Source organism: Gadus morhua, chromosome 14 (genome assembly GCF_902167405.1).
Source record: "Gadus morhua chromosome 14, gadMor3.0, whole genome shotgun sequence".
Lineage (NCBI taxonomy): Eukaryota > Metazoa > Chordata > Actinopteri > Gadiformes > Gadidae > Gadus > Gadus morhua.
Genome location: NC_044061.1, coordinates 15,871,873 through 15,898,218, shown reverse-complemented (window position 1 = coordinate 15,898,218; position 26,346 = coordinate 15,871,873). Strand labels below are relative to the sequence as shown.

Here is a 26,346-nt window from a genome sequence, read left to right as displayed (position 1 = left end):
GGATGAGCAAGAAAACTACAAAATACCCCAAAAGAACTACAATCACCATTAAAACACTAAACTGCCGCCACATATTACATTGTCGCAATAATATTTATTACAAAACACCCTGACAGTTTATATGCTGTAAAGTCACATGATTGCTGGATCACGGGCTGTTTGTTTTTGTGTCCAACCGAGTCAAACAGAGTTGAGTTGAGTGGTTGCAGGAAGAGAACAGTAGAAACAAGAGTTAGTGCTGGAGGACAGAGAGTTTGTCGTGTTTTGGAAAGCATAGTTTAGTGTTATCTGAAATATTCAGATAACTATGAGTTAGACTTGGTTGGACAACAAACGACAAACAGATCAAACGTGATGAAGTGAAAGGTAAAGAAGCAAATTACATTTCTCTGTATGGATCTTTCCATCTCGATATAACCAGCACATTAAGTCAGTGGAAAAAAAACAGCACATTAGAGGATTGATGGGGCGCTATTGCCCCAAAGGATTAAATTGCAGCCCCTTCTCGAGGATAACTGCTGCAGCATTCTCACTCAATACTGGACCAACCTAAAAGGACCGTTGTCCGCACTAGTCCCTCAGACTGAAAATCATCGGAAAAAGGCGTTTACATGTCTGAGAGATACTTTAAAAAGTTACCTCGTAACCCGCATGAAAAACAAACATTTCCAGCCAACAACATCTAACCTAATTGTTGACCTCTCCTGTGTCCACAGCGCAGGGTTTTACATGAACTCCATGGCAGATGGCCCCAACACAACCGCCCCTTACATCGAAAAACATTACTGAGTTTCCACAACTGATTGATTAGAGGCAATGTCACAGCAACAATATATAGTGGGGTATGTAGTGTGGTTTGGTCGAGGTCAAGCTGGGGGGAGGCCTCTTGGCATCCTGAGAGGCCCCTTCGTTATGTATGGGGGGCCAGGGTCATCAAACAGACACACACACACAGACACAGTCACATATATAAACGCACACTTACACAGACACACATATACAAGCAAACACACACAAACAAACATACACACACCTATATATGGGGTCTTCAGGGTGTACACTCAGACAGTCAGAGGGAGGTGGTGCCGTTGGAGGGTGTTCATATTTACAGTAACATATACAATCTGGATTCAGGCATGAGTCAGAGCACAGAGGTAGGAATTCTACCCAAATATTTTCACGCCGAATGGACTACTTTTTACGACGTTCAGGCAGCGGTGACGCTAGCAAGCACACTCTTGCAGTTCACTCTAGTTACAGATTATACTCAATGTTAATATCTCATACTACATAAAACAGAAAAGAAGATTTAATTTTACATTGACATTTAGAGCATTTAGCATACGCTGTTATCCAAAGCGACTTACAATAAGTACATTTGTCAGAAGAAGGAGAAATAATGAATAGCTGTGTGGATGTTCATAGAACCAAGTGCAAAGCACTTAACAATCGCTAGGTTAACCTATTCCCTGCAAAAAACAAAGCTAGCTATGATAAGATGCTGCACAACTAAGTACTTCCTTTTAAGGTGACATGTGCATGCCAATCTTTGTGACGCCCAACTGATCCAATCAGCCTTCATGAATACTATTGAAACTGAATACTATTGAAACTGAATACTCGATCAACATGTTGGCCCCATTGATTCACTCATCAAGTTTTTTGAGCAAATCAAAGACTGATGTTCCAATGAATTGATTAATTATCTTTGGTGCCAAAGAGAAGGGAGTTAAAGTAAACGCGTATACTAAATCTCTATCATTGAAGACCAAAAATTACTATCCACATGCAACAAGACCATTACCAAATCAGCCTACTATCACCTAAAAAACAGAGCAAGAATTAGAGGGTTGATATCTCAACAAAATACAAGCTTTTTTCATACAAATAATGGTTAACCTATGTTTGCACTATATTTATTCTGTTAGTTCCGTTACATTTTTCCTTTTTGATAAATATCTTTCATTTATTGTCCTTTTTTATGCTCTTAGTTGCTTTGTTATGCTTTATTCAAGAAGATACAGTGAGTTATACAGGAAGGTATGGGAGAGAGAGAGGACATACAGCAAATTACCACGGGCAGGAATCTAACCTGGGTGAGTGCCCTAAGGACTGAGTCTCATTGAAACACCCACTATGAAGGGCTCTCAGAATGATGGTCCTTTTAATGTTTTAACATGTGATTTCTTTATTTGCATTATGAATGACCATATGGTTGAAAGGGGCTGTAGAAGTAAACTTGCCTTGGTGAGATAAATACATATTTTTAATTCATACTTCCTTTCTACACCTCAGAATAGAACTGTACTATCACTCACAAAACCGACCAGAGAACTACTCACTACAGCAGCAGATGTGGTGTTTGGTTCCCCATCATAGGACACAGCTGGGGCACCTCAGTAGAACAGGACAAGAGGTCATCTGACCTCTTATATTACAAACCACATGATGTCCTATCGACCTATCAACGTCTACCGACTGCTTTGTTTTCAGCCTATACATGACTCTGCTCTCTGTGATCTCTCTCGCTCTCTGAACCCTTTCTCTCTCTCTCTCTCTCTCTCTCTCTCTCTCTCTCTCTCTCTCTCTCTCTCTCTCTCTCTCTCTCTCTCTCAAGATTCAAACATATTTTGAAAGCACAAAAGGTAAATTAAAAAATCTCTCTTTCCCTCTCCATCCACCACTCTCTCGCTCCTTCTGTCTTTCTATCGATCCATCTCTTTCCACCTCCGTCCCGCTGTCTTTTATCTTTCTGTCAATGTCTCTGTTCCTCTCTCATCTCATCGTTAAAAACAGATTTTCTATCTTATTTTTTCTTGGAAGATAATACAGATGATCCTGGGGGGCAGAGTCGAGCTTTCTAATTCACTTACTGATAACAGATCAATGACATGCCCCCCCCCCCCCCCCCCCCCCCCCACACACACACACACACACACACCGACACACACACCCCTGAGAGCAGCTCGGAGAGAATAAACAATCTCAAAAAGCATTTGAAGTCTCACCACAATAACCTTTCACACAACTTAGATCTTACAAACCTATCCCATGAAGAGGAAGGGAACCATCAGTTTCAGCTGGAATTAGAATACTATGAGATGAAATAAAAGGTGCTTTGGGTTAGGTTAGTGAAGAAGCCTGTGGGTTAGGTATTCTGGGTCATGTGTGTTCAAGTGTGTCCTCCACCTTCTCTATATAGTGGAGAAATCTCTGCTATCCTGCCACACATCTGCTTTAGTGCTCATATTGGCTTCACCTGACACACACCAAACACAATGGAAAACGTTTTTAAGTGAGATCATTTCAGGCCGTAGAACAAAACATTTTTTTCCTCTATAGAGGACAATGGCATCTCAATGTTCCCGAAAAAAGAACGAGCAGAGCAAAAAGATGGCAGGCTCATGATTTGTTCTGTAGTTTATTACTGTGGTTCTAAATATAGCCAAGGTAACTGTGTGTTAAAAGAACATAGACTGCCATTTTCTATCTAGATACAAATATAGATATATGTAGATCTACTTTGAGGAAAATATACCATTAATTCATCAGATAGAATTGGAATCACAGTAGCACTTTACAATAAAGGACATTAATTGACCATTAAGTAACATTAGTGAATGCAGTAATAAGCAATGATTAACAGCTAGCCTATTTAAGAGTTAACTAATGGATCTAGCAATCCTTTAGTAGTAATAAGGCTTTTCATGTTATACTTATGCTGTTGATGTTAACTATGGTATTCATTTAAGATTATGTTATTGTTTAACACTATTACAGATTTGAGATGGTCTGCCAGTGCAATCAGAGCTACATTAACTTACAATAACTGATTTAGAATACAAAAACCTAGCCCTAACCCACTACCCCTAACCCTGTGCTTATGCTACATAATAATACTTATTACTGCATTAAATAATATTTATTAATAGTTTATCTATGTATACTTATTGCAAAGTGCTATCAGAATCACAAACATTGGATTAGGTCTTACCCTCAACCAAATAATGTTTTTGTTGGAGCTATGAGCTAAGCAGTGACCTAAATACTATCTATGAATTTCCTCTTGGTGAAGTGACAACATTTACATCTTATTAATTTATCAAAAGTGAGGCTGAGAACACTCAAAGCATATAATGAACAAATTGGACTGCAGCTACAGGAAGTACCTATAGGACCTATAGCAGGGGTTTTCAAAGTGTGAGAGAGTTTTTATTTCTTATTTTATTTTTTATTATTTTATTTCTAAATACCTGTGTTTTGAAAGCTATTTTAATTATTTTACACATTTCAAACATCTCCGATCATAATTTTAAAACATTTGGAACATATTTTTTAAACATATTTCTGAAACATTACAACATCTTTTTGCGTTTTTAAACAACACAATTTAACAACTTTATCTAAGCATGTTTTAGCTTAACCTTTTTTAAATACATTTGAACATCTTAATCTGTGTAAACTGCCAGTTTACAGATTAATTCAGGGTCCCAGACTCTGAATTTTCTGAGTCTAATCAGATCTGCCTTTTCAGTCCAGAGATTCGACTATTCGGCGGGGTTTGTTTACCGGCGTTGCTATGGTGACCTAAATTATTATAAGCAACTGAAAACGACGCCGGTTTGAAACTAAAACTGTGATTCTGAAAAAAGTATAAATGCTATCAAAATTCCGTTTAGATAGTATTGAAGATACAAGTGTGTAGATTTGTTTAATGGTTTGAACGATGGTAAACGGTTGAAAAAGGAATGAGTTACGGTGTCTAGAAGTAGGTGTATCAGAATGGGCTGACGTCTTCAATGAAAACAGCTGAAAACGAAGCGGTATGAAACTAAAACTGTGATTCTGAAGACAATTTAAATGATATCGAAATTCTGTTTAGATATTATTGAAGATACAAGTGTGTAGATTTGTTAAATGGTTTGATTTAGTTATGTTACTTCTACAGTTGAAGTACGACTGATGATTTGAATCATCGTCTTTCAGGGGTTTTTTCGGGTTTATTTTTTTCTCACGTCGCGCCCCCCCTGAAGAACTCTGGCGCCCCCCAGGGGGGGCGCGCCCCACAGTTTGAAAACCACTGACCTATAGGAATATACTAGGTTAACTAGATTGTATTAGTGCTAGTAAAACATGGTTACAATACATCACACAAAGTGCATTCCACGTTCCAACAAAGAGGCAGCCTTTAATAAACTAAAGTCGTTTATCGTAAATAAGCACATTTCAACAGCAGGGTCAAGGAACAGGGGGATGTGAGACAATACAGGTATGAGGTGTCAGTTTGAAGAGAAAAAGAATGACGAAGGCAGCAGATAATGTCTGGAGAGATCTGAAACCAACCGATAATGAGGATGTTGACCCAGCTGTAGTTGGACCTGCTCTGCAGAGATACACACATGCACACACACACAAATACACACAGGCATGCCCACACACATAGAATGCACACACATACAGGCATGTGCACGTACACACGCACATGGGGAATCACATACAGACACACGCACAGACACACACACACACACACACACACACACACACACACACACACACACACACACACACACACACACACACACACACACACACACACACACACACACACACACACACACACACACACACTCAAAGCTAGAGTCTGATGCAAGGGGGAACAGCTGGATATCTTGACCTTCAAACAGGACTCACCACAGAGTTTCAAATGTCTCCCAAGTCAAGTCCCCTCTCGGGGAAAACTCAGTTAATGCTAGAGTAGATGTTGATCAAAGGTGATGTGAATTGTCATATATTCGTCTTGATTTCACAAAATCTGACTAAATATCACAAAATTAACTGATATATTTCTATACTGCCTAGCCTTCTGTATGCCTGGAATGCTTAAAAACAGAAAAAACTAATAATGTCGTATAAAGAAGCACCAAATGCTTGCGATGTGACTCAAAAAGAATAACAAGAGATTGAATAGCTATGTTTATTCCTAAAGGTTCAAAGTAAAAATTAAAGGCAAGAATTTCCTCTATTGCAGCCGGTCCCGTCAAACACTCGCTTGTTTTGCAGGGATATGTGCAACAATTTGGAGAGGACTCTCCCCAGACCAGAGAGTGGGAAACACATGCAACCTACGCGGCAACAGCGATGTAGTTCGACTTCAAGAAGAAGCACATCTAAATGACCAGCCAACCTCGTTAAGCCCAGGCTCTTGCTAATGTGAGAAAACCTTTAGTGACAGGAGCTGCTAGCTACAATAGGCCCTTCTGTTAGGCACTGAGCTCTGCCCTTGTCAAAGGCAAAGACATATCGTAAAGCACAGAGACGTGTATATGCGGAGAAGAAGAAACGAGAGAGAGAGAGCGAGAGAGAGAGCGAGAGCGAGAGCGAGAGAGAGAGAATGTTGATGAAATGCTGAAGGCATGTTTCTACTTCTATTCAGGAAAAAAAACCGTTACATAACATCGTCGGAAGCGATCCAAAAAGATAAACAATCTGCACGTTTATTTTTCAATCTGCAGCGATGAAGTAAACTGAGCAACAGAACAGTTGAGAAAGTAAGACAGTCCAACTTGTGGACATAAGATTTCTATATTCCAGCGACTGGTTACTTTACTACTGGTCCCATTGGTTAAAAATACTGACAATTTGTATGACAGTGCCCTCTGCTGTTTGAATAAACCTTGTGACTGATGGTTAATTCATCCATAATGAGACAAATCGGTTTAGGTTAGAGTTTTGGCAGGCTTTTTTAAGATTGAGTAATCAGGGGAGCTTTCGAATTAAGGAAGCTAATCAAATCCCGAGTATTTCACATGATAGTCAGCAAACACCCATTTGGAAAACATTGGTCAAATCAGACATCAACAGTAAATTTCCAGTAAAACGGATAAATATATTACAATAAATGATATATCACCCTGTAAATATCACAATAAATATATATATATCAACATCAAGGACATCTCTTTATCTTCACCTAAACCCCATTTCAAACAAATTTGTGCTTTACTATATTCTACACCATTTAATTCTCAGAGTAGAAACAGTTCACTATTTTCTGTAAAAATGTCTTGCTCTGACATAATCTATACCCACATTAAAACAATCTGCTCAAGGAAAGTAAATCCTCTAAAATAATTGAGTGAAATGGACGACGAATAAAAGAGTGACACCTTCATACTTAAAGAAGTTAGTTTATTTAACGTTCACAACCACAAGTGCATGTTTATGTAGAGACTAACCTGCAAAGTTAGAGAGAAGTGCTTTCTCAAACATTGTTGTGGTCTAGGCTGTAGGTCTACACTATGTCTGCTGGTTTAATAACAGATTAGTTGCAGTATCTCCTTCGATGATAGGGGCAAAGACCTTCCGTTTCTGAATAATAAACATCAAAATAAAGTGAGATGAACAGCTGGATCTTGTGAAAACACGTTCACCATTACGTTACAGGGTCAACATTAGCAGCTAGCATGGAGCCCTCCCTGGTCAACATATGGAGCTCCACTAGCTGTGGACTGTTTTCCCCAGCAGAAAGTGGTAGCGTCTACAGCTGGTAGGTGGCCGAGGTCTGGGACATGGCGTTGTAGATGAACGTGTTGTTGAATGGGACAAACTGATGGCTGACCATCTTGATCACTTCCTGGGCCGCCGCCCCTGAAACAAACAACACCACCATCAACAGGGATCTAATAAATAAGTGGCTGTATGTGAAAACTACATGTTACTACTTTGTATAAATGGTTTTACAGCCCAAAATCATTTGACTATTCATATAAATGTGAGCTTCTTACCGCCCAGAAAAGCAGCGACTGTGTGAGGTTCAGCAGCACCATAGCGACAGCTTTAGAGAAGAAACAACAAAGCACAAATCAATAAACATATATATAAAAACGTTTCAGAGTCAAACCTTTGTCTTGACAACTATAAAAAGTAAATAGGGGCAGGATAGTGTTCAACTCCCTACACGGACAAGTTTGATCCCTGAGGTCTGCAGCCTAGCTATGGGCATCCACCGAGATCTAGATGCCCCAACCCCTACCTACGGGCTCCTGAGTTATAACAATTCACTGTGAGGCTCCATGGAGAAAAGTATCATATAAATTGAACCAAGAAAGACACACAGAATACATTATTTGGCCGAAAGGAACAAATAACACTCCAAGCCGTGTGACTTGTACTAACGACTATATCTTGTTTTTGTTTTATTTATTTTTTATTTATTATGTTTATTTATTTATTTTTTCCACAATGTCTTGTTTTTTTAAACGATTTATGATGACTATATGCTCTGTAAGGTGACCTTGGGTGTCTTGAAAGGCGCCTCTAAATTAAATGTATTATTAATATTATTATTATTATTTGTACTACAGAATAGCAGGGACTGGATTGGTGGGCCGGGTTACCGGGGAAACTCACAACTCATGGATGTAATCGTCTTTGATGCTGACGTTGAGGTTGTATTCCTGGAGAAGCGAGGTCACACACAACTTCAGCTTACTGATGTCCTCCTCCACTTGGTAGTTATACACCCCTGGAAAAAGCATAGCCAATCAGAATAACCAGATATATACCTCCAGCATCCCATTGGTGGCGTTTGGTTGATCTGACCCAGGTCTGTGGCAGCGTGGGGTTCTCACCGGGGTAGCGGGAGTGCTGCTGGTAGAAGCGGTCGACGGAGCGCAGCATCAGGTAGAGGACCATCTCACTGTCTGGGCTGTCCATACAGGAGGCTGAGGAGACGGAGAAACTCAGGAGGGTTACACTGCCAAGCACCGCCAATAGAACAGATACAGCATCATAGCATGACAAGCTCGACCGCCAACCGACAGAAGATGCTATATCTGTATGTGTAACACACTTCAACACTCCTTCATTCCTGATGCCATCAATATCACCGACTTAAAAAATAACATTCTGTGCACTTGCACTAGACCCAGTCCACTTAACCAAATGCTTCCATTCTTTAACTTGTTGTATACTGTATTGAATGTTGTGTCTCACTGAGCGTACATATATTCAACTTTTTTCTGTCCATCGTGATTGACAATAAAGAAATATTAATTTGAACCGGAATATATTCAAAACATAATACATAAAACATGTAGTGTATGTAAATGTGTGATTTGTGTACCAGGTCATCCCATGCTTGATATCTAATAATAATAATAATAATAATAATAATAATAATAATAATCGAAGAAGAAGAATAGAGACACAGCGTGACGCTACTCACTGATTTCATCTTTGTTCACAGATTCCACCGCGTATTCCTCAGCCAGAGACCTGCAATGTACCACTCTCAGGAAGGCAGCGTTCTTACCTGGAGAGAAAACAAACGCACACCACCGAGTTGAACACAGCATGTTGTCACACATTTCACAGTATGACAGAATTCCCAAAACATAACTTTGCATTGAGATTCAACATAATTTGGTGACGACATACAGACGCATTAATATAGAATACGATGTTACTAACCCTAACCCTACAATTGGTCAAGTTAAAAAAAACCTCTTAAACCAAGTCTAATGCCTAAAATGGATGGCATTAGGAAACACAAATATAGGAAAACAGGGTCAAAAGATTGAAGTTGACATAACATCTGATTAGTACCACGATGATTGGCCCTAATTACACTAAGTGGGTTTTCCTTCTCAAAACTTTTGTTAATTCACTTTTTCTGGCAAACGTGCTGGACTTAAGTTAGTTAGACGAAAATAATCAATGTACTTCCTAGCAGCGCTAATGCTGGTCAAAGTAGAAACACACTAATGATTCTCCAGTGCAAATTCGTATTAGGAGCACATTTTAATTGGTTATCAGACTTCTCTACTTACAAAACAGTTTGATGTCCTTCTCTGACAGGGTCTCGGGGGTCTGGGAGAGAAAGGGGAAAAAACCCTCAAATGTATTAATTGTTAATAAGAATGGGAAAAAATATATATTAATCAAAATGATTGCGATGAAGTAAGGCATTATTTACCACCATTCCGTATGAATGGTTGATAACGTATGATACGCATTATGATGTTTCCATTACAATATTACTATAGCCCAAGAAGGTAATGTAATACTGCAATACCACCTAGTGGAGAAGAAGCTGATGAGACAAAAAACAACCTGACCTGCCATATAAATACCAATGCTGTCAGCATTCACGTCAATATTGTGTAATAACAGAGCAGGAGTTTTGTGTTGCAACAGAGGTTTGAGTGGGATGTTACAGTATCAGTAGAGGTCCAGGTTGTGGCCCAGTACCTTCCCAGTAGTCTGCAGGAGGGACTCCACATGTTTGGCCACAGCTGCAGCGTCCTGCAGGGCTTTGTCCCGGTACCTTTACCCCAAGAAACATCAGTGCCTTCACAACCACAAGATCAACCAACAAAGAAACACAAAGGCCTCAAACACACCATCGCACCCATCAGCTCCCTCCCCCTGAATAAGGCCACTACCCCCTCACTAATGAATACACGTATCTAATCCCCTCACCTACAGTATGACCAATTATTCACATTTACATAAAGGGCATTTAAGCAGACGCTTTTATCCAAAGCGACTTACAATAAGTACATTTGTCATTAGAATGAAACAATATATTGCTGTCGGTACAGTAAAGATGTTCATAGAACCAAGTGCAAGTACTAACAAACGCTAGGCTAACCCATTCCCCGTATACAGCAGTCATAGCTACCTACTGCAGATGCTACACAATTAAGTACTATGAAGAAGTGCGTACATTAAGAGCGTTCATTAACTCCCCCTTAATTTAAGACCCCTTACCTATAGTCCACCCATCTGAGCAAATGACCGATCTCCTTCACAGATAACCGCTCCCACTTTCGTCTAAAACCAAAGTTTTAAAATCTTTCTTTAACACTTACACATTTTGCAGGTTGATGAACCTCTGGGAGTCTGAGATCATATCTGGGATGGTGCCTCGAGCGGGAAGGCATCCCTTGCCTTCATGCAGGACAAACTCCTTCACGGCCCTGAGCATCACCCAGAAGGCTGCGCTCTGGAACACAGCCGTGGACACACACGCTGCTTCAGTGCAAGGGGAGACTTATGCATGTTCTTAGAACTAGCAACATCCACAAGGTCTACCGTCCTCTGGAAGTAGGCTAAACACTTTTCGTTTAGCCTACTTCTCAAATCGAGTAGTGTGTAATCTTTATTAAAGCTCTCAAATAACTGTTGTTCTCAGATTTGTCGTTCTTATTGTTATTCTCCCGTTTTTGTTAATCTCTTTGGAATTCGGAACAGCAAAAAGTTATTTACGTTTGGTTGATTGATCAATACATAAGTGCTGGTTGGTTCATTCTATCATGTCCATCCGCCCAGACACTGAGGGGTCAACTGACCGAGTAAGACCTTTGGAAGGTGGATAGACCATACTTGTCTGGCCCACTTGTCCTGTCGGGTCTAACTTACTTATATGGGACGGACTCACCTGGGATGTGATGTTAGTACATTGTTCGCTGTTGAATAGATCCTCCACCGAGCTGGGAACCTGCAGCAACAAGATAATGTTACTATCCAACCTGCTCACTCAAAGGGAATGTCTTCGGGAACAAACAATTTGGGTTTAACCAGAGATAAAAAAGCATGTAGAACACAGGGTCATTTAATCAGACAGTTGTATTGGTAACGCCCTTTATTAATTCCAGACGGGAAAACATCAGGGTTGTTAGAAAGGGCACTGCTGGTTTACTAGGTCACAATGTTGTCATGTAATATTTGGTCGCTGGGTAATGTAGTCAGGTTTGTGTAGAGGTGAAATTTATATCTTGGTAGCGATGTAAAGTGTAAGTAAAGTAAGTTAGTCAAATGTATTTATAAATCAGATTTATAAGTTTGCACTGAACAAAGTGCATTTAGTAGGTAAAAAAGAAGGTAAAAATAGCAATATTAAATAGAAAATACATAAAACCCAGACATCCACATATAAACAAAGATAGCAGTGCAGAGGTCAGATAGTTAATGGGGAGAAAAGGCCTGGGTGTACAGATGGGATTTGAGCCTTGATTTAAAGGCAGGAATGGAGGGGACATCACGTAAGTGAGGTAGCAGTTGGTTCCACAGGCGCGGAGCAGCTACTGCGAAGGCCCGGTCACCTTTTTGTTTGAGTCAGGAGTGGGGGATGTGAAGAAGACCCTTATTAGAGGACCTAGGGGCTGAGTGGGGATGTAAAAGATCGCAGTTGTATGATGGGGCCTGGCCTTTGAGGGCTCTGAACACCATAAGATCTGTTTTTAAACAGATTCTATGTTGTACTGGCAGCCAGTGAAGGGATGCAAGAACGGGTGTGATATGCTCCCACTATTTTGTCCCAGTCAACAGTCTTGCTGCTGCATTCTGAAACATTTGGAGGCGTGATAAAGTGAGATGTGATGTTGGGTTTCTGGGTCATGCAATTATAGGGTCGTATAGACTTATAGACTAGGCTTGGTGATGAAGTTAGGTGTGTTTGTATATTTGTTACATATAGCATCTGGACAAATAGCATGGGTACCTTTTGGGGTTTAAAACTACAAGTGTACTTGATGCTATGTTCTTGGGTTATGTATTAACATGGTTGTACAGAGACCGAATACGCAGGGTTTGAGGATAATGTTATTCCAGGGATGTATAGATCAGGTGAGGCAGGTCTTCTGGGTAATCTAGTTAGATGGTTGTATGGAGACAGATAAGGCAAGGTTACTTGGTAATGTGGTTCCAGGGTGGTATATAGAGGCTACATTGGTACCTTGGTTGGGTTTAAAGCCGTGTTGACGTTCTTGACAGCCTCTTCAAAGTTCTCCTCATCCTCTCGAACACCATTCTCCTTCTTCAAGATTCCTGAGGAGAAAAGTAAAAATATCACTTTGTGCAACACCTGGTCATGTGTTAATAATTCAACGATTACTCACAATGATAAACCACTCAAGTTGAGGTGTTTCAGCGATGTGTGGTAGCCTTACCTTCTCGGATCATTTGTCTGAAGGCTTCCTTCTCCTTGTAGTTTTTGGGTGGCTGACCATCATGCTATGAGATAAAAACAAACCAAACACTTTCTAAAAATCATATGAATCTAAACAAACACCCCATGGGGAGCGTCTATCTAGACCATAGCAGGTCTCCTCTTACCTCTGTGAGCCACGTCTCCAGGAACTTGGCAATGATGACAATCCAGGGGGTGTGACTGTGATCCTGCAAACACCAGGAAGAACATCACATACAAACTATCTTATACAAACAGCCTCGAGACATCAGATACACTCAGTCTACAGACTAACCCTCGGAGTCTACGGACCATCAGGACACATTAGGGAGTCTTTCTGTACTGTGACTACAGGGTGGAGTCGAAAACCACAACCTCTACATACTATGGAACATACTAGTCCATAGTATGTTCCAGTCCTAAGAATACCTAGCCTGGGTAGCCCCGCACATTCTTCCGGCGATTTGAGTTCGCCCTGCACAATGGTCTGGAGAAGAGCAACACATTCCTTTCTGCTTCCGATACGTTTTTGCGGGAGCCAACCACCAAGCAGGCGAACTAGGCCAGTTGACCATGCCTCTTGTGTTGAAGAAAATGGCCGCAGCTTCCCCAGACCAACGTGCAATCTACGATTGTTTTGGTCTGGTAATAGCCAGGCTAAAGAATACCCTGTGTCGCACTTTATGTATGCACTTACTTATTTATTCATAGTCCTTAATTGTGTAGCACCTGCTTTAGTTAGCCATCACTGCTGTGTACGGGGAATGGGTTGCACTTGGTTCTACAAACATCTTTACTTTACCAACAGCGATAATTGTTTCACTTTCTTATGACTAATGCCGCGTTTCCACTGCAGGGTGCGGTACGGTTCGCAAAGGTGCGGTACGGATTGCGTTTCCACCGCCAAAAGTGGGCGTGACCCAGACTGAGCCGTACTCGTTTTGCCCTCGTTTACAGTACTCCTCCGTTGGGGTACTGAAAACGAGACGACGCCTGAAAGGGTACTGGAAAATTCGAGCTACACAGCCCCTCCGTTCATTGGTCGAGAGAACCGTCACTTCCGGGCGACGTGGCGATAAAAACAAATGGAAGCGGTGGAAACGCGACCTCGGAACTGAGCTGGGCTATACCGCCCCCTCCCTCCCGGACTGAGGCGAACCGAACCGTACCCTGCAGTGGAAACGCGGCATAATGTACTAATTGTAAGTCGCTTTGGATAAAAGCACCTGCTAAATGTAAATGTGCACACACACACACACACACACACACACACACACACACACACACACACACACACACACACACACACACACACACACACACACACACACACACACACACACACACACACACACACACACACACCTTCTTCTCCATGCTTTCCAGCTGGTACGACTGGATGTGGTCGGTGAGTTCAGAGAAGGGCCGGTCCAACCGGAGATCTTCCAGGGCATTGTCTGGGTGAGACTCTATGACTGGTGGAACAGAATCACAATAAACATAACATACATCTGGATCTTCATCAACATATAAACTACATGTTCATGTCATATAGCTGATTTCAGAATTAAATATAGGAGGTACGGGTTATAAAGTAGACTGATCAAATATAACATCATAACCTTGTGATAGGTTAGGCTAGAAACATTAGAGATTCTAAAGGGAAAGAATTAAGGCTAATTCAGCCTTCAGCGTCCACGTAATGTAAATGTCGTTTTCCGGCCATTTCCGCAAGGGGTCGTGTGGTCGACCTCGTGCAGCCCACAATTTGTGAGCGCGTATAAAGTACACATAGCAAGCGCTATCAGAGGATGTAAAGGAGATCCAAATTGATACATGAAGCTCCTAATGCCCTTGCTTCTCCTTCTGCTTTTTTATGGCGGTTGGTAGACAGTGTTATGGTGCATGACCACCAGAAACTAGAAAGGAGTGTGACGGGAAATGCGCATGCGTGGAACGCCAGTCCAATGCAGACCCAGAATTGCAGTAGGAATGGAACAGCGTGCGGAACGCAGGAAGTATGTCCGAGCCTTTATACCATCTTCTGAAAGAGGCGTCCATTATTGGCCTTGGGAGACCATCCTGATCAACAACAAAGAACGATGTGCCCAATCAGTGCAGGGGGTGTTTCAGTTCATCACAAAGTAAGGGCCGCGCAGTCTGCAGTATTAAAGCAGACATATTATGGCATTTTCACAACAAGTAAACATTGTATTTGAGTTCCAGAAAACATGTTTTTGAAGCTGTTTGCTGGATATAGCTTTTAGGGACTTTCACAACAAGTAAAGACTCTTAGTAGGGGATATCTTGGCATTAGTTCAGAAGAATTGGGGGAAAGGAACTTCGGCCTTGACTGAATCTTATGGACTTCATATGTTAAAGATTGACATGCGAAGCACTCACCTGTATGCTCCTTCACCACAAGCCTCATGTAGCCCATGAGGCCATAGGTCCAACAGACCAGGAAGGGAACGCCAACGGCCCACAGAACCGAGCCGAGCCTCAGGCGCGTGCTGACACCCAGGGAATACAAAACACAGGCTGGCTCAGTGGGCTTAAACAGCAGGGTTATCCACATTCAGCACTGACTGCAGCATGGCAACTAAAACCAACCAACAGTACAAACTAGTCAGAATCGCAACCAATCTACTGAAATAAGAAATGCAATAGTTATATTTAGAGCATTCTGCCTCATGAGATATAGTGACTCTAAAATCGTTTTAACCATTTCAATATCTGCCTGAAACATCAATATTCCAGTGAATTTATGAGTGTTGCACCAAACACTGATTTATTTGCACATGGCTGTGTGTATATACAGGTCAGGACCTTAAAACCATTTAAATCATTTATAATGCAAGTATCATCAAAAAACAATACCATTAGTCAGCAATCTAAGGGGACCCTAGTAGGGCCAAACAAGTTGTGAGTTGGAAACTGTGCCTTGGTGTCAGTACCTTTCTGAAAGCTGAACCCCAATAACGATGGAGAACCTGTGGAAGAACTCGGGGTCATTGTCCAACAGCTGGTCCGCACTCTGGAGAAGATAGACCAACAGGTTATTCACAATCTGTTCAGTTCAATGTTCATAACGTATCATCTCTTTAAGATCAAATTTAACTTTATTGATTCAAGCTCCGTCATTTAAGAAGACTGGCTTGTGTCTAACTTCAACTACGTACATTGTCGTGGTAAAGTGCATTGCTAAATTTAAACATTTAAAAACATTGCTAAGGTATAACATTATGTAGGTAACAATGTTTCGTAATTCAAATTGTTGGTGCCCACCGTCAGTCTCAAAAAACAATTTTGAAATTCATTAAAATATTATTATTGGTCCAGAATGGATTACGGTGGCCACCCAAAGGGTTGAAATCCACTCGGGGTGCTGACCCCGAGTCGATTTTAAAATGTGTTTCAAAGAGTCAACATACTTCCTCAACAAAGTTTCCAGAGACATCACTATTCAGCTCCTGGAGCAGCTCAGTAGCAGCCTGGGCCCGGTTCTGGAAAATAAATGTGTTTCACGATATTAATGTACATTTCATTGCAACTTAACAAAAGAAGAGATTGGCGAGAGCGGGTATAGCTAGGGCTTTGATGAAGGGAACGCATTGGTTCTAACTGAAGACGTGTTTAAAGGACCTACCCTGGCAAAACAACAGTGGATATGTGATGATCCTGCTACCTGCTTAAGCAGCTGCCTGTTTTATAATTTAAGGGAATAAAGAGGCTGGCAGCCTTTGATTGGCTAGTAAAAGTGATGGGCAAACGTTTATCCATTTAAGGGCAAGAACAGATCGGCGCATCTGATTGCACAATGGGTCATCTGTTTTCAATGTTAATTTCCATGCACCCAAAATGTGGTTCGGGGATGGAAAACTGGGATTTGATTGTGGTTTGGGCCTGCATTCGACATCCCTGATGGGACTCTCTGCGGGGAAGGAGGTATTACTGATGATCAGTGCTGTTATGAGTGTTATTTTTCTACACAGAAGGACGAGGTGGCCAGCGCTCATATGTATGTACTGCAGGTCACTCACATGTTTAGGAGGTTTTGAAAAGAGAGGAAGACAATTTGTGTGCACATTTTGCTTATAGTGAGACTTACCCTTCCTATGCTGTTTTGGCTGAGGAAAAAGCTGTAAGACAAAAACAAAAGTCACACTGGGTTAGACATATTGATTCCATTACGCACATCTCAATAAATCTGAATCAGTCCACAAATATAATGTGATTCTCATTTAATTCCTCACTTGTTTCCCACATCTTCTCCTAAGACTGTGTGGCCGTCAATGATGGTAAAAGCTCCTATGCCTTGAATTCACAATTAAAAAGTTGATTAAGAGATTAGTCAACGTCTGTATGATTTGGAGAAACTGTATTGTAATACTGTGGTCACCTGGAAGTACAAGGTTTTTAAGGATCTCTGTCCCTGATGCGGTGGCGTTGATGAGACAGACGTGGGCGTTCTCCAGAACCTCCTGTCCATGGTCTCCCCACAGTCTGCAAGACGGGGTTGGATCATGAAGCAAGAATGCATACAAAAACTAAAACCTGTACATTGCACACTCCTCTACCGGTAGCTTACTTACAGATGCCGAATATTTATTTAGCTTTTAGACATTCATGAACGGAATAGCAAGCAGGAAGCAGGAAAGCACTTTATTACAATACGACGATACGACAATTAAGATACGATGTATCATCACCTTACAATGAAACATTACATTGGCTTGCTGAGTGATTTTGGTAATGTTTACCTAGAGCTAGTTGGCTAAACAGGTCTAACGCTAGGCATGCCTATTCTGCATCAGTTATATCTAAATAATAATGCTGATTTACGTTTCCTTCTTAGTATACATTTACGTTTAATTTACCTCAGCTGCCTGTCATATTTCTGCTCTTTTGATGCTTTAGTAGCTGCCATGCTAGAGCTTCCAGGCTAGTACCATGGGACTAGTACTACCCACAAAGCGCACAAATGGAAACATCGCGGGACTTTGCGATGAGCTTGTCTTTCGTCCTCTACTTTGTCCTCTAGGGGTGTCGGTTTTCCAACAACGAAGCCTTTGTTGTTGGAAGACCCCTTGTCTAACGCACGGGCGATTGGTATATTCAGGAATTAGATTCGCATTCCCTTTAAGGCTAAATTTGAACACACAAAAAGACTCACAGACCTGAACAATCAAAAGAAAAAAGAAAAAAAATGTACGAAAGTTTAAAAAGAGAGAATATTAGATAGGAAGAAAGAAGAAAAAGAAAGACGACTAGAATTGGAGACTGTATATTAAATATAATTGATCAAATGTTCTGTTTTCAATTGTTATCTTATTTTTTCTAATGTTTTGCAGGGTGTTTAATCCTTTACATCGTTTCAGCTAAACAATCTAAAAACAAGAAACAATAACAACGCCGCCGAGCGACAGAATGCAATAAGTAATGCTGGGAGGGGGCGTGTCTTGAAGGATAATTGTCCCTTCCCACCTTCATCTTGATCATTAAAACAAGAAGACGCACCGATGCAGCCACCTGATCAGTGTAGTACTGGGTGAGAAAGTCAGGGGCCGGGGAAAAAAGAAAAAGTAAAACGATCTCATTAAGAGGAGATGAAGGGGTCTACTTGGGGGTACGGTGAAGAGAATGGTAAGCTTGGATATCACCCAGAATCATCATTCATTCATTCATTCATTCATTTTTCATAGTAGACTATTCGTTTGGCATGCATGCGTAAATGTGGACCTACAAAATGTTTTCCAATCAAGGAACGTTTACTTCTTCTGGTGCAGCAGGATTTGAGTGATGTAGTTGTTGTTGATAGACCGAGCAGTTCTTAATTCCAGATTAGTCAGATTATCTGCTGTTTATAGTCGTGCTTAACCACTTGTCTCACACTTGTTTGGTTATCTCTGCCCTACAGAGCTCCCGCAACAAAAACGCTTTACTTCCTCTCACTATCCCCTTTCCTTCACACAACTCAGTCCAATTAGGAGTGCTTATCAAACCTTTTAAATCACAGCGTTATTATTTATACGGATAGGCTTTTTCTTTAGATTTATATAATTGAATTATGGCATTGCCTATATTTTTGGCACGATTTGTTGGATATCGTTTTTTACAAGCGGCAATAACACTTAAAAATATATTTGTAATTACGTCACCATTGCAATTTCAATAAACCAACCAGCCATACTGTTTATAACATTTAGCGTCTAGACTCTATATTGAGATCCCAGGTGCTCACTGCTTCGCCTCGATAAACTGGACCTTAAAGCTGTTGCTTCCCAACAGATATGCCGACTGACTATCAATTATAAATACACCGCTTTGAATAAAATGCCACCATCCATGTGTTTATTTAGGCCCATCCTTGTGGCATAAGGACTACCCCGTCGCCCAAGGGAGCCGCCAGTCTCCCATTGACATTGTCCCCTCCGAAGCCTCGTTCGACCCTCGCCTGGCTCCCATCCAACTCTCCTACGACCAATGCACATCAATCAACATCTCCAACAATGGACACTCCGTCGTGGTCGAGTTTGACGACTCCGACGCCAGATCCGGTGAGAGGCTCCCTGCTTAAATGTTGAATTGTTGCAAAGTAATTGTAGATTTATTTTGTAATTTACCCTTAGAAAATGGTTAATGCGACTTTATAATGAGAGTATCTGGCTTCTTCTCTACAAAGAACATGAACCTAATCTTAGCTCAGATGAGGCTTACAGAATAAGATCCGACTTCAACGTCTTTAAATGCATGCTCTAAACAAGGCTTATCAAGCTACATTGTGATAAAGTGCAAACGGCCTTTCAGACAAGAGAACCAGATCATAGGGATGACCCAACCCTCTGATTATGCGGTAATTAGATGTATGAGTGTTTGTCTGCTGCAGTAGAAATGTAATGCTATAGGGTGACCATCATGGTTATTATGCCCTTATTTGCCCTTTTTCACTGGGTGGATATTTGCCCAACAGTCCATAATTATGCCAGATGATAATCTCAGAAATGTCAGGTTGTTTGCTGACGCATCCATCATCGCCATGACACCACCGGCAGCCAGCAGCCAACACCATCAGTTGCTGCTGGTGTTGTTGTTTTGTTTTTCTACAGAATAATATATAGTTGAGTAGGCATTGAGTCATTAAACAGTACAGAGTAAGACTTCAATAGGAGTAGTTGTCTACTCAAAGACACAAGATTATACAAACATATGCATCATTTCTCTGAGAGTAAAATCATTTAGGTTAGTTTTTCAGGAGATGCCACCGTCCACATAGAGGATCTGTTTAAAGGAGTTTTTGCAAAAGTGCAAAATGTTCTCTATTTCAGAAAATGTTTCCTGCTTTTGTCTTGTTTTAACCTTCAATCCTTCTCTCCAGTGATCCATGGGGGGGCCTTGCCCAACCCTTACAGGCTGAGGCAGTTCCACTTTCACTGGGGGGAGAAGGGATGCCATGGGTCCGAACACACCGTGGCAGGGAAGGCCTTTGTGTCAGAGGTCAGTCATCAGGTTCATCAGCTTATCAGCCCATGTCTCCGATCACCACTGGAACATATGAGGAAAATGGATGTTCAACCTTTTCAAGCTTTGTTCAGAATATGTGGAAAAAGAAAATGCAAACTGGAAATGGAGGAAAGCATTTTTTATTAATGTTCTATTCAAATCGTTTTTTGAACGCACAAAACATGAAAGGATCATCAATTCCAGTGTGCCCCGAGTCTTCTACTGCGTGTGTGCCGTGGCCCCATGGACCCAATCCAAGTGTATTTTGGGGCCATTGGTCGGGGCCAAAAGGTTCTGAGGTTTTGAGCCACAATGCAGTCTACCTTGAGCAAGATGCACTAAACCCCCCCCCGCTGCTTAATGATGAGTCTCAAAGATTCCCAACAGCACATTGGGATAATAAGAGCAGCATGAGAACAGACCGGTTACCTTGACTGTAGTGTGTATTAATCCTGTCTCAATCTCCACAGCTTCATCTAGTCCACTGGAACGCTGAGAAATACAAGACGTTTGGACAGGCTGCCCAGGAACCTGACGGCCTGGCTGTCCTCGGCATCTTCCTGGAGGTAGGCTGCCATCGCTTGGTCCTCCTCTGCAGTGGTCCTCTTGGATCTAGGGTCATCTCGTTGATACTCATTTCAGCGGCAGCTTGACTAAATGCCTAAATAAGGCTCCAAATTAGCATTAATTAAGGCACAAAGCCTAAAATCAACATTATTTTATTTGTTTATGTTGATGTTAATTTATCTTTATGACTAGAATAGAGGCCCTTTTGAATCCTTGATAAGTAAACAGTGGGCAGTGTTAAGAAACTCTCCCTCCTAGATTTAACTTTGTTTTTACCACCTGGTGACTGCTAGAGCTTCAGAATGGGATTAAAGGGCTATGCTGACATTGCTTAGTTCTGCATCATCAGTCTCACTGATTGTCCGCTGGTAATTTCTAGTCATACGTCAAAGGATCTAACAAAGTTGATTTGAAACGGTAAGGTTTAGAAGCTACTGATAATACATTAATTTAATTCTACAGCTGTGTGTTTAGTTCTTTATGACAATTGATTCTGAAACCAATATTACAGGACATCTCCTAACACATAAGACTTTAAACTGGCAAGGAAAGTATTCCAAAAACCTTGATACCTTGAGCAGTTCTATGGATAAGGTGGACTGATGACTTATACATGGAAAAATGCAATAAACTATGTCCTTGATATTAAGCCAACCAATAGCTAACCACAGCGGGAATATCACCAACAGTTTTGCATTGTGGTTGACGGTCACTGGGACATGTATCCCTTTCACCAGAAGGGCCATATGAACTTGAAAGCTACTTGAAACACGATAGAAATGTGTCAACATCGATTTGGTTTGTTTCCCTAAGACCATTTAGCATTTGGAGCCAAAGAATGTAAAACAATTTTGTAAATCTTATTTTTATCACTAACATGGGTTAAATAACAACACATTTTGTTTTTCTGCTAGACAGGTGATGATCACAGATGGCTCCACAAGATAACAGACGCCTTGTACATGGTGAAGTTTAAGGTAATGGTAGAACCTTAAAGGGGACCTATTATGCTTTTCGACTTTTATGACCTATAAACGTTGTTATAATGATTGATAGTCATGTTTAACCATACACAAAAAACTATTTCGATTTTCGGGAAACTCTTCCTCTCATCTGGGTGCTTTCAGCATTCTCTGTCAACGCTCGGTTTCGTCCTTCTCCGCCCCCTCGCCCCCCTCCTGCCAACCCAACTCCGTTGTGATTGGTTACCTTCCTTGAAGCGCGCGCGTGGGCAGATTTGACCAGGCATATGGGGGCACGGCAGGAGTGCCTCTACGTAGATGATTTCCCGGAAATGTGAACAAGTGAATCGCAAACATTGTCCCGAGTGTTTAGCGCTCTGCACAGCCACCCCAGACTGTCACCAGGGAATACGTCGAAATCCATGTACGTCATTATTTGACACTTTAGTATGGTTAAACATGACTATCAATCATTATAACAACGTTTATAGGTCATCAAAGTCGAAAAAGCATAATAGGTCCCCTTTAAGTATAACATTAATGAATAAACAAGTGGAAGTGTTTGGGATATGATTATATGGTAATTTCCTGATCATCTGAACTGTTCTGATTTTGGGGTTTACTGTCCACAGGGAAGCGTTTCAGATTTCAAAGGTTTCAACCCCAAGTGCCTTCTACCCAGCAGCCTTCACTTCTGGACATACCCCGGCTCTCTGACCACGCCCCCTTTGCATGAGAGTGTCATCTGGATTGTCCTGAAGGAGCCAATTGTAGTTTCCGAAAAACAGGTAAAGGCGGCAGATATGACTACCCTCACCGCAAAAGGTGAAAACGCATAATAGACCCCAGACTCTCAAGGATTTTGAACGTTTAGTAAGGTCCTGGATGATTGAGTTTTTTAAAAACTCCTTGAGTTTTAAAAACTCATTCACCCCACTGGAAATGCAGAGAAAAAAAGAGACTCAGTTTGTTGTGTTGAGGCCAAATTTGAAGAGTTCGCGTTGGATCGTAATACTTCGCAATAATGGTATGTTAATGAAAAATGTATTGCAATTTGTTCTTATGCAGTAGCATTAACTAATATAGCATTAGCATTGGGGTAAGTGTTATGGGTAGGGAAATTGGGTTAAATCCTAACTCACTACCTCTAACACAAATCCTATAATTGAAAACCTTACTTAACATGAACACCATTACCTTGTTTGGTTAATTGATATACTCTTATTGTAATGTGCTACTGTAAGGTTTTAGTAGAACTACAGTTTTTCAATCTGATCTCTGGGTTTAATAAGTCAAACACAATGATACTGTACTGGACCAAGGCCTTTAACAGATTACAGATTGTAATGCGTTTGCTGGAAAACCACAAGGACATTGGTGCAGCCTCCTTACCTTATTAGTGTGGTTGCAAAGCGAGCCAAACTATTGTAAACATGTGTCTTATTATTCTTCCTGCCTATTTTCCAATATTTGGATTTGCACCCAATACCTACCAAAAAGTCTAAATGTTTTCAAAATTAATATTTTATATTGAAAGTGAATGGGGCTAAAATCAGTAACTCTAAACATGAACACCTGAGAGTTCTCAGATTCAATTAGCATGTGTAGACCGCATGTGAGGTGGTTCCCGAAAAGTTTTGACCTGCTATGATCACAGGGGACGCTATAACTAGGTTTCAGACCTCTATGGCTGTGGGTCACGCCCCTTTTGATAAAAAACTCTGAAACTTGGTATCTGAGCCCTTATTTGACATGTTGAAGCTTTTTGCCAAAAGGACCCATAATATCCATCAGGATAGATTTTGCTATCCTGCGAAGCGTTCGCCGATTGCACCACTACTCGACAAACTCGTTTACTAGTGGTGCCATCGGAGAACGCTTCGGCTTTTGCCACCTGGAAGAACGTATAGTGAGGTCATGGTGAAATGGAAACCTTTTTGGACTGGTCTCCAAAAAGCAAAGCACCTCTTTGGCAACAGGGGTAACCATAACTCACAACAAAACTAAAACGATCAGCCCCATTGTTCGATCAATCGCAAGTCCGCGTCGAAGCGGCCCATTGAGTCAAAACTCGGCGTGCTCGCTCTTTACCCTCGGTGGCATTAGCATGTTGGCATGCTCGCGGAACCTTGCACACAAGACAGTGCAACCACGTGCATTTTCTTTAGAAAATGCACATGCGGTAACATGTCTGGTGTATTTGGTTAACGTGCATTGTCCTGGCCAAATTTTTGGTCTTGTGAGAAGTTTGAGAGTCCACAGAGATGGCCGATTGACGAGCTCTGGGTGTATTTTTACAGGTTAAAGGTTGCAGTACAAGAGGTGTCGTATCAAACCGAATTAAGCCTTTCATTCTCTGGTGTACTTTTTTTCACTAGAATTGTCTGTGCAAACTAGAAATTCAAGTGGATAAGTGAACGACAATAACAACGCCTTTTAAAATAAGGTAAAGTAATTATAATTAATTGAGCAGAATAATTCAGATTAGTCTTTTCCCCGCTGATGGCTGGTGGCGTGCGGTGATCAAATGGAGGCCTTGAGGCTGAAATCCTGTGCTTGTTTTCCTGGGAAGCCAACTGCCAGATCCCCTGGGTGCCCTCCTCACATGCCGACTTCCTCTGTTTCATCCGCCATTCCTCAAGGGCTGGCGGCTTTTCTGTCAGAGGGGGCTTGTGTGCGGTCATGAGCTTGGTATCCGCATACCCATGTCCCTAGCATGTGTGTTTGGGGTGGGGGGGCCAGTGGAGTGGGGTTTAAACTAGGCGACTGGCCCCCTGACCAGAGTCTCCAAACCCTCAAGCGTTTGATCCCCCCCATGTTGATAATCCAGATGAATGGACGAGCGGCTGGGTGCAAGGGGAGAGAAGGGGGACTCTGGGGATTTTTAATTGAGAAAGGCTTGCATGGAGACCCAGCAGGGAAAAGCCCTTACACAACAGGGTCTTATGTTGTTTTTCACCTCCCCACATAGCTGTAGAGCAAGCGTACCGTTGCGTGGAATAACAGATGGCATCCAGGCCAGCTGATACATTATTGTTCTGGCGCAACTGTGACAGAATGTTTTAAGTATGGAGTTTTTGTCAGGTATTATATCTTAACGTGCTAGGCTTTGGATGGGTGTAGTTTTCTTTCTGCATGCGTCAATATTGAAACTTTTCTTCTGATGTTGAAATGTCCCCTAAAGCTTGAGAATTATTCCTAGTTAGTATTTATTTGTTTTACAGAGTATACGATACAATATTAAGCATTGAAAGGCATAGCTTTTCACTTTTTTTTTATTTAAAGGCTGAGGGAGGGGACACTCTAGTAAAAGAGGATATTAATACAAGACTATACATAGTAGGGATCAGTTGGGGATGACGTGATCCATCAGAACTTCCTTTACGATGCAACAGGGCTTGAGAGGGATGCCCCCCCAACAGAGCGTACGTTATTTATGGTTTGGTTGTTATTCTTACATGCATAGACTCAGTGATGTCATAACTGAAAGACATTTTTGAGGAAAAAGGTGACTCGATGGTAAACCAAAAAAAACGGCTGGCCACTATTGCCTTTCTCTACTCCTTTGGATCTCTCTCTATCTCTCAGATGGGAAAGTTCCGGATGCTGGTGTTCAATGGAGAAGAGGAGGACTTGAGGAGTCGCATGGAGAACAACTTCCGGAGCCCCCAGCCCCTGAAAGGCAGAAAGGTTCTTGCCTCTTTTAAGTGAGAAACCCCTTCCTGCCCCCGAAGAAGAACCTGGAGCCCTGCACCATGTCTGTCCTACCATCACAGAGCCATCCATTGATATATCGAGACTTTAGGCTGCCATTCGGAATCTACCTGTCCAGGCTCACCTTTACCTCTAACGCAATATGTACTATGCAATAAATGATGAATTCCTGATTGTATAATAACAAAAGATTATAATATATGTTATACATGAGAGAAGATCCAATTGAATTATGTTTGTAGTTTGTTTTAAAGTGTTGCTATCCTATACATTACATTAAATATTTTAAATATGGAGGTCTTCAGACGGTCTTTCTTTTCCTCTCCCTCATGGCCAGCAGTTTAAACAGCCAACTTCTGTGTACACTTTACCGTTTCCTGGGTTCATAGCGCTACTACGAGTACTTCCTTAGTTCTACGAGTGCATTTCCTGGTGGTACCGAGACAGCTACGGTGATAGCAGCAGTATAGTGCCCAGCATCCACAACTCATTTATTGTGTCTACCAGTACACAAACCTGAGTCTGCTACTAAATGTTATGGTTCCACCTGTAGACTTGCTAGTCTACAGGTGGAATCAGTATCATTATCAGTATCATAACTAATTCGACCAGTTAAGGTACTAGTCC

At 41.4% G+C, this 26,346-nt stretch overlaps 2 protein-coding genes across 2 annotated transcripts; one reads left to right on the top strand and one right to left on the bottom strand.

Annotated features, from left to right (window-relative positions):
• Positions 1-7,158: 7,158 nt before the first annotated feature.
• nae1 (nedd8 activating enzyme E1 subunit 1) lies at positions 7,159-18,115 on the bottom strand. Its single transcript, XM_030377176.1, has 20 exons — positions 17,854-18,115; positions 17,376-17,479; positions 17,230-17,290; positions 17,085-17,115; positions 16,408-16,479; positions 15,931-16,010; positions 15,377-15,486; positions 14,339-14,448; positions 13,120-13,182; positions 12,954-13,017; positions 12,740-12,831; positions 11,444-11,503; positions 10,875-11,008; positions 10,252-10,327; positions 9,831-9,870; positions 9,227-9,313; positions 8,631-8,723; positions 8,410-8,524; positions 7,785-7,834; positions 7,159-7,647 (listed from the first exon to the last, which is right to left on the bottom strand). The coding sequence occupies exons 1-20, from the start codon at positions 17,901-17,903 to the stop codon at positions 7,538-7,540; spliced, it is 1,602 nt and encodes a 533-aa protein (XP_030233036.1). The 5' UTR covers positions 17,904-18,115; the 3' UTR covers positions 7,159-7,537.
• A 322-nt stretch (positions 18,116-18,437) lies between these two features.
• Positions 18,438-26,013, top strand: ca7 (carbonic anhydrase VII). Its single transcript, XM_030377177.1, has 7 exons — positions 18,438-18,619; positions 19,336-19,533; positions 20,352-20,470; positions 20,947-21,042; positions 21,958-22,020; positions 22,638-22,793; positions 25,594-26,013. The coding sequence occupies exons 1-7, from the start codon at positions 18,583-18,585 to the stop codon at positions 25,714-25,716; spliced, it is 792 nt and encodes a 263-aa protein (XP_030233037.1). The 5' UTR covers positions 18,438-18,582; the 3' UTR covers positions 25,717-26,013.
• Positions 26,014-26,346: the final 333 nt, after the last annotated feature.